Source organism: Marmota flaviventris, chromosome 2 (assembly GCF_047511675.1).
Source record: "Marmota flaviventris isolate mMarFla1 chromosome 2, mMarFla1.hap1, whole genome shotgun sequence".
NCBI classification, from domain to species: domain Eukaryota; kingdom Metazoa; phylum Chordata; class Mammalia; order Rodentia; family Sciuridae; genus Marmota; species Marmota flaviventris.
Genome location: NC_092499.1, coordinates 141,916,351 through 141,925,253, shown reverse-complemented (window position 1 = coordinate 141,925,253; position 8,903 = coordinate 141,916,351). Strand labels below are relative to the sequence as shown.

The window sequence follows — 8,903 nt, the reverse complement described above, 5'->3', positions numbered from 1 at the left end:
CATTTCAACTATGCAAGTTGATTAAGTTCTGGAGTTCTACTATGTGGTATCATGTCTAGAGCTGACAGTACTGTCAACTTAAAATTTCTAAGAGGGCAGAATGTATGTTAAATTTTCTTACTAACAAAGCCCCCGGCCCCAGTCATAATAATAAAGAGAATGGGAAGAACCTTGGGGAGGTCTATTTGTCATCTTGGTGCTGGTGATGAATTCGTGGGTGTATACTTTCCCCAAATTCATTGAGATGCATACACAAAATATTCAAGGCTTTTTTTTTTTTTTTTGGTCAACCACTTCTCAATAAGTGATTTTGAATAAATGAATAGATATTTTTCATAAATGGTTTTAATGACTCCAATTATGGACTATTCTTTGAACATATATCTAAGCCAAGGCAAGAGCACATCATTCACCAAGTCTGATTGGCTCTATCAATTGCAGCAGTAGTTTTTCAAGTGTGATCTCCAGACCAGCAGCATCTGCAATATCTGGAGAATGACAGAAATGCAAATTCTCCAGTTCCAGCCAGTCTTGCTGAATTGGAAGCTCAGGAGGTGGAGTTGGGGCCCAGAAATCTGTCATCACAAGCCCTCCAGGTGATTGTTGCATGTTCAAATGTAGAATCCTCTGAGCCTGGTAAGAGGAAGGCTGTAGATATCGGGGAAGCAGGGATGTGAAGAACAGCTGTGATTTCAGGCGCACATTGTATGAGCAGGTGGAGCTCAGACAGTTCTTGGAGAAAGGAGATTGGGAAGGGAAAAATCCTTAAAAGACAAGTACTATTCCCCCCAGTCCCTTGAATTTAGGCCACTGAGATTTTACCAATCCCATTGATCGGGAGTGTATCAAATATCTACTATTTTATTACTGGTATTATGAATCCATTATATTTTCAGGCTAGTCTGGAATAGCACAACATAGATGACAAAAATATTTGATATGGTTACAGAAATAGTTTAGTAACTATGGTGTCCTTGACAAGTGTTGCTCTACTCGGGTTCTTTTTGATCTTTATCTGCATATCAGAACCACCTGGGGAGCTTTAACAAAACCCTCACATCTGGGTGCACCACAAAGTTCTGACTCCATTGCCCCTGTGTGTAATCTGAACATTGGGATTTTAGAAAACTCCCCAGATAATTCTAGTGTGCAGCTAAGTTTGAGACCTATGAGGATATAAATTTATCATCAAGCCTATGAACTTAGGTATTTTTTTTTTTTTTTTGCCAGTGGTGAGGAAGATGATTTGCTCCAGGTGAATTTTCCAAACAGAGGAAATAACAGGTGGGATTTAGCTTTGAGTCAGTACACGGTTCACCTTGGTAAAGCAGAGTGAAGCTGTGTGCTATTATTGTAGGGGATGGAGTTCTGTTCAATTTGACAAACATTTATTGAACTCTCTGGGTAATCTGCTAGTTGATAGGGATTCAGTGAAACACAAGTCCCTGTGTTCAGCTCCTTTTTTAGAGCAGGGATCAGACAGAGTGTGATCTAGAATTTTGTGTTGTCTACACATTGATGGTTCTCAGTATTGGTGAAAGTGCACATTTGTGCATTGGAGTAATCAGGTATTACCATGCTATTTGTGTTATGAACCAGAGCTAAATCACTGGTCTGCAAATAATTTACTCTAGATAAATAAATTACAGTGCACTTGCAGATATGCAAAGATAGCATCACTCACTTAAGTTCCAACATTGAATGAGAATTAGAGATAGCATTATAGATGGAAATTGTTCACATGAGGCCCAAAAGATGATCTAAACCATCCTAAAATCACATATGAAAGATTGTCATATCTGTATTTTGATCAATGATATCAGTAAGTTCCACTTATTCAGCAGCAAATAGATCAATTTGTCTCATCTGTAACTATAGTGTATGTGGAAGAATCACTACATTTGAAGATAGGGTAGGGAGAATTATGTGCAGACAGAGTTGAAGTCAGCAATTCCATGTGGTTTAGTAACACCTAAGAGTTCTATGAAAGTAAGGACCTCAACTCTATGTTTCCAGTGGAGTCCAGCCCAGGAGGCCTTGTTCAGGTACTGAATTGAAGACTGTTTTGCTGCTAATTCTGTGACCTAGTGTTGTCATCACATCATACATCATATTGTATCCAGGCACCAGTGGCTGAAAACAACAGAGACATTCTCAAACTGATGTTAGCACAGCTCAGATGTGCCATTAAGCGATAATCCCTGTCTTAGAATCTGCAGTCCTGTGTGGGATTCAAACTCTACCACCTGCTCTAGGCTTACATTCTAATTACCTTAGTACCCTCGTACAAAAAGAATTCCTGTTAGTTTCAGCAAATTCCTGGGAGGTAGGTCCAAATTGACCTGGCTTGTGTTATATGCCCCATGGGATTCAGCTATTTTCTGAGTCAAATCATATAATTAACCCATGTAGTGCAAGGTGAGCTTTGACATATTGGCTGAGAGTAGGGGGTGATTCGCTTAAAAAGATAGGGTGGTCATTTCCAGTTCTACAGTAGGTATTTGAAGAAATGGATGTGTGGGAAAATGAAGAGCTTATCCCAAGTCATATAGGCAGTAAATGAAAGACACTAACTTGTACTTAGTCTGCTGGACTCTGTAAACTGGCCTAAAGAATGAGGATTTGGGCTAGCCACGGTGGTGCATGCTTATAATCCCAGCCACTTGGGAGGCTGAGGCAGGAGGATCTCAATTCTGAGGCCAGCCTCAGCAACTTAGAAAGGTAAGCATCCCCGAGTTCAATCCCCAGCACCAAAATAAAAAGTTTTTAAAAGGAGCACCTGGGAGTCTACGGAAATGTAAGCTTCAGGGCCATTCACAGCCATAGAAAGCCCCTCTCCATTAAAAACAACCACAAAAAATTGTTTGATTTTCCTTTCAGAGTGCTGCAATAACCATATCAACTTTAGATCTCCCCAAACCTGTCTTTGATTCCTGCATATCTTGTTTCCCCTGCCTGGATGTCCCTTCCTGCCTGCAGTTCTAACAGCCTGTTTCAGGACACATTGCCCTCCAAATTCAGATACTCCAACTGATTTTGATTTGGCACTTTCTCTGGCTTCCCCAGTAAAACATGATTACTTCCTATTCATGGCACCTTCTTTGAAGATCTCCTGGGATATCTGTCACAGTCTCCCTTGTGTTATTTTAGCTGTTTATGTGCATATCTTATCTTTCTACTGAAATGTCAGTCACTCTCAGGTGACTTAGTTTTTCTGAGTCCCCATGGGAGTCACTCTATGGTTGCCTAGGGGTTATGTACCCGATGCATGAATGTTGGGGGATGAGCACAGAATCCACGCCTACCAAGAGTGTCTTTGTTGATTATCCTGGAACTACTGACTTTTTTTGTTTGTTTCATTTCTTTGTTTTTTTCTCTTTTGTATTTTTGGACAACTCTTTATCTTGGTTTTCCCCAAACCAGGAAATTACTTGCTCTGTGCCAATGAATCTGGAAGATTTTTTAAGTAGAGACTTTGAAAGACAAAGGTGTAAAAAATATTGCAGGCCAGATGTATTCATTTAATATTCCAGAGGTCATAAAAAATGCATTAAGGGGAGTCACTAGAAATGTTGTCTCATAATTTCCCTGTTTCTTCTCCTCTGGGACATTTTTGTCACTTATTTCAATGCTTAAGAGGTGGTTGGGTTGTTGTCAAGGCTTTACTAATAAATATTTAATCAGTAAAAACCTTCTTTAAGTCTTTCTAATGGTGTCCATACCAAATACTTTCAGAAATAACAGACTTCTCTCAAATGTACCCTGGAATACGTACACATAGAAAATGCACATCTCTGCAGAACTCACAAGGCTATTTTCTACACCTAATACTCTTACTATTCCATTTAATATTAGATAAATCTTTAAGCACTGTATGTTTTTCTAATTATTTTTAAAAGCAATTTATTTCTAGCTACTGAAAATGCAGCGCATGTTCATAGTGAAAAACACAAAAAAATATATACCAGGGAAAATGCCTGAGTTATTTTCTTTTGCAGACTTCTGAAATGCTTCAACTAAGGTTTTTAGTGCATTGGTAGAGTCGTTAAGAGTCTTTAATTTGTTTCTCACAGTATGTGTTTGCATGTGCTCCCACTGAGACCTGAAGATGCTATTTTAGAACAATTGAAGAGGAACATCATTTCGCCAAACCATATAAAGAGCCTTACCAACTTGTTAATGAGTATGATTAAGATGAAATGAGCAGGTTAGAGAAGTAGAGAAGTAGGTGTACCTTTGTCAAGGAAGATGAATCCAAGATCCTATGGACCAGGACTGCAGGCGACATGATTTGCATACAGGATCCTGTTACATTTCAATTTCAGTGAGCACATTGAGTCAGAAAATATCTATTGTTCAGCTTCTGGAAATTTCACTATTATTCTGAATTTCCTTAAGTAAAAGTTGCTTTAGAAGCCTCCTAAATTCTTTTGGGTGAAACATAAATAAAAGGAAGATTTCATATGAGGTACAAGTTCAAGAAGCAATCAGGAACACTTTTAGGCCAAGTGTGGTGTTAATGAGGCACAGATCTGCTCCTGAAGGCTGAGGAGCTGATATTGACATCTTCAAAAGGAATCATTTCTAACTGAGCACTCCCCTCAGCAGCTCTGCCTCGGCCCTCAGAGGTCTTGCCCACCTCCAGTGTCCTTCACTAGCTTTGTGAAGATGCCACATCTCCAGCCTCAACCTGGACAGGCACAGATCCTAGAGTATGAAAACCACTTCCACATAGCCACTTCCTTCAAATTCAATGTGATTGGTAGTCTCTTACTAATCTTTTTTATCTGCCAGTCTCCTAGTGCCTTAGCCCATAAATCGAAGTCATTTTTATGAAAAAACACTCATTTATTTAAAATCATTTTATTAAGAAATGGTTGACAAATAAAAAAGCCTTGAATATTTTGTGTATGCATCTCAATGAGTTTGGGGAAAGTATACACCCATGAATTCATCACCAGCACCAAGATGACAAATAGACCTCCCCAAGGTTCTTCCCATTCTCTTTATTATTATGACTGGGGCCGGGGGCTTTGTTAGTAAGAAAATTTAACATACATTCTGTCCTCTTAGAAATTTTAAGCTGACAGTACTGTCAGCGCTAGACATAATACCGCATAGTAGAACTCCAGAACTTAATCAACTTGCATAGTTGAAATGTTACAACTCCTTAACCATCACCTCTTTGTTGCCCATAGACCATTCTACTCCTTGCATCTACAAGTACATGTCTTTCAAATTCCACTGGTGAGATCACACAGTATCCTCTCCCTGTGTCAGGCTTCTTTCACTTAGCACAGGGTCCTCCAGGTTCACCCATTGATCCATTCAGTGGTTTTTGGATTCCCCTGGTCTTTGCTGCACCTATCCCTCTTCCAATGCCCCTCACCGAAATAGTAAGTAGATTCTGTTAGTCCTTGTAATTCCTCTCAAACATCCTGTTCTCCACACATGTCTTCCCTATGTGGATGGCCAAGTGTGGTGATTCTCTTGCTGATGCCACACCCGTCCCCCCTGCCCAAAAATTCCACCAAGTCCACCATGTTCACTACTGCTTTCCTCCCACTATGTCCTTGAGTATACATTTTAAAAAGCATTCTGAACACATCATTAGCTTCTGGTACCTTAGTTAAGCTTCTGGCCCATCTTTCTAGATGGTCTGTATCTCCTGGCTTGTCATCTGGCAGTCCACTCTGCCCGCCTCTCCAGATCTGTCATTTCCCAAACTCTTCCCAGACTTCCTGAAACTGCTGCCAGTGCAGGGACAAGGGACAAGGGACAAGAATGAGGTAGATGTGCAAAATTTGAGAAGACACCCAAAATTTAGGAACCAGGACAAATGCTATTTTTGTGTGCTGTGTTTAATGAAATAACCAAAAGTTATTACAGGTTTTTAGATGGAAAGTGAAAATTACATTGAAGTTCCACAGAATATTAATTCCTAAGCAAGTACACATCAGTCTCTGTGACCCACTAAAGCAAAAATTGTCTGTAGTCCTTCTTTATTCCTATTCTGAAAATGGAAGAAATTCTGAAGGCCCCAAAGGGAGATGACCCCTGGGAGTTATGGCCAGGCATGGCAGAGCAATTAATTGCTCTAATGTCACAAGGAGCCATTGTGAGTAAGTTTCAAAGTGCAGGTATACAAGAGAGTAACCTTGGCTGAGATTTTGTACACAAGTACAGGAAGCTCTTGGTGGTAACCTGTCGGACTCCATGATATTTAGTACTTTTGGTGGTTGGCGGTTGGCAGTTGTTGCTGGTGGTCCTTGGCTATTGGTTCTTTGATTTGGGTTTGTTGTTTTGTCTTGTTTCTGTTATTGATTTTGATTTGTTGTTTTGGTCTGTTTTTATTTTTATTTTTTTTTGCTAGCATCCTTGGTTGGTGTTCCTGCTTAGGATGCATAGCCAGAGTAGTGAGAGTAGTGTTGTGTTGCAGGGGCCCAGGTCCTGCCAGAAGGCAGTCCTGAGGGACCAGTATGAGGTCCTGAGGGACATTGGGTTTGGCAGGTTTGGCAAGATCAAACTAGCCAGCCATCGCCTGACTGGGGTAGAGGTGGCCATCAAAGTCCTGCAGAAGAAAGGGCAGAACCTCCTGGTCCTCTCCGAACCAGAGATGATGAGGAGCCTGGAGCATCCCTATGTGATCCAGTTATTGCAGGTTGCTGAGACCCACAGAAATATCTACATGGTGATGGAACACGCAGGTGGGGGTCGGCTACTGGACCACGTGCCACAGGGTGGCATGCAGGAGGAAGAGGCCCGCAGACTTTTCCGGCAGGTAGTGAGTGCTGTGAGCTACTGCCACCACAAGGGCATCATGCACCGAGACCTGAAGCCAGAGAACATCATGGTGGATGCCAGAAGCCACGCCAGACTTATCGACTTTGGCTTCAGTGCCAGGTTCACGCCTGGGCAGAATCTGCACCAGTTCTGGGGCACTTTGTCACACTTTGCCCCCGAGATTATCCTGAGGAAAGCGTATGAGGGGCCCCCGGTGGACATCTGGAGCCTGGGTGTCATTCTGCATTTTATGTTGACAGGGAGGTACCCATTTGGTGGCAACACCTCTAAGGAGGTGCTGAGTCAGATCACTCTGGCAACCTACAGCAACCCTCCCTATGTTTCCCTGGCAGCGCGAATGCTCATCCACCAAATGCTGACCCTGGACCCCCAGAAGCGGCCCACAGCCAAGCAGATCCTTCAGCACCCATGGATGACACATGGTAAGCAGGATTTACCCCATGATTATAGTGAACCAATCCCCATACGCCCAGACCCTGAAATACTGACCACCATGTTTGATATGGGTTATGATCTGCGCAAGACCTGGGTGTCCCTGGCCAAGAGAAAGTTCAATGCGGCCATGGCTACCTACCTCCTGCTCCAGCACCAGAAAAGCCAAGGGGCAGGCTGCATATTCCAGGAGAAGCCTGTGCCTCCCAGGGTGAAGCCTCGCCCACATCCCGTGGATCTTTCCCATTCCCTTGTGCTCCCAAAGAGGAGCCCCAGTGAGCCTGCCCTGAGCACCTTCCCCTTGCCCTGTGAGCCTCAGCTGCCTGAGGGCGCCAGACAAGCAGGGCAGAAGCACATCAGGAGTGCCAGTGAGCCTGCTCTCCATCTCCACTTGCAGCCAGCAGGGGCCTCCACACCTGATGTAGGCCCTCAGCCTGACTCTGGGCAACTCAATGCCCACAGAAGGCTCTTGAGATGGGTTGACAGGAGGATTGCTACCTGTGTCCGAGAACTGTGTTGTTGCACATCACGTGTCAGCAATAAGTTGGCTCCAATGTAAGAGGGCAGAAAGGTGGCAGCTTCATTAAGTGTAGGTCCAGTGAAGGAAAGAGATGACCCAGGCAAAATCAGGGGACAGCCAGAGGACCCTGTGCTCTGTGGATCCTGACACTTTGTATGGGCATTAGATGTGTGGACTCCTAACCACTGCAGGAGCAAGATGGGTCAAGACCTCAGGTTTTTCTGCCCAAGCACCAAGCACCTTGCTCCAGCACCAAGCACCCTTCTGCATCCATCGGGACATCAGGACTCTCCTCTGCCCCCACCTGCAGAAGACATCAGAGACTGCTTCCCTGGGACCCTTCCTCTGCCCTGCTCCTCTGTCCTTTCTCCCATTCCCCAGGGATGATTCTCACTAAATTTGTTTCAGAGAAATTTGCTAATAAAAAACTATAAACATTTTGAACAATCGTTTTAGTAGCATAATTTTTTATTTGTAATCACCTCACTCTGGAAGCAATCCAAATGTCCCCTAACAAACCATGATATGTCCACACTGTAAAATGCTCTCAGCAATAAAATGAGAATACTTCTGATATAAACAAACATGGATGAAAATCAAATAATTTATGTTAATTGAAATAACATGGATGAAAATAAAAATAATTTATGATAACAGAAATAAGCCACATTCAAAAGGCTTCAATAGTGCATGATTCCATTCATATGGCATTCTAGAAAAGAGAAAGAAATCCGACCATTGGATGCCAGGGGCTGGAGGTAGAGGCAGGGGTTGCCTGCAGATATCACAAGGGAATTGTTCCTTTGAGGTGCTGGTCCATTAAACACAGGACCTTGTGCATGCGGGGCAAGCTCTCTACCACTGAACTATAGCCCCAGCCCAACTGAGCTACAGCTCCAGTCCAACAGGGGAGCTGCTCTGGTTAGGAAACTGTATCTTGATTGTGATAACATGACTACTTTAAAAGTAGCAGAACCAATAGCTAGGTGCAGATTTGCACACCTGTAATCCCAGAAACTGGGGAGGTTGAGCAGCAGGATCACTAATTCAAGGCCAGTGTCAGCAACTTAGTGAGGCCGTAAACAACATAGTAAGAATTTGTCTCAAATTTAAAAAAAATGCCTTGGATATATGTCCCTTTTAAAGT

At 42.8% G+C, this 8,903-nt stretch overlaps 1 protein-coding gene across 1 annotated transcript; it reads left to right on the top strand.

Annotated features, from left to right (window-relative positions):
• Positions 1 to 6,400: 6,400 nt before the first annotated feature.
• On the top strand, positions 6,401 to 7,795 carry LOC139704632 (sperm motility kinase 2A-like). The gene has a single exon (XM_071607421.1). The coding sequence runs from the start codon at positions 6,401 to 6,403 to the stop codon at positions 7,793 to 7,795; it is 1,395 nt and encodes a 464-aa protein (XP_071463522.1).
• The last annotated feature ends 1,108 nt before the right edge of the window (positions 7,796 to 8,903 follow it).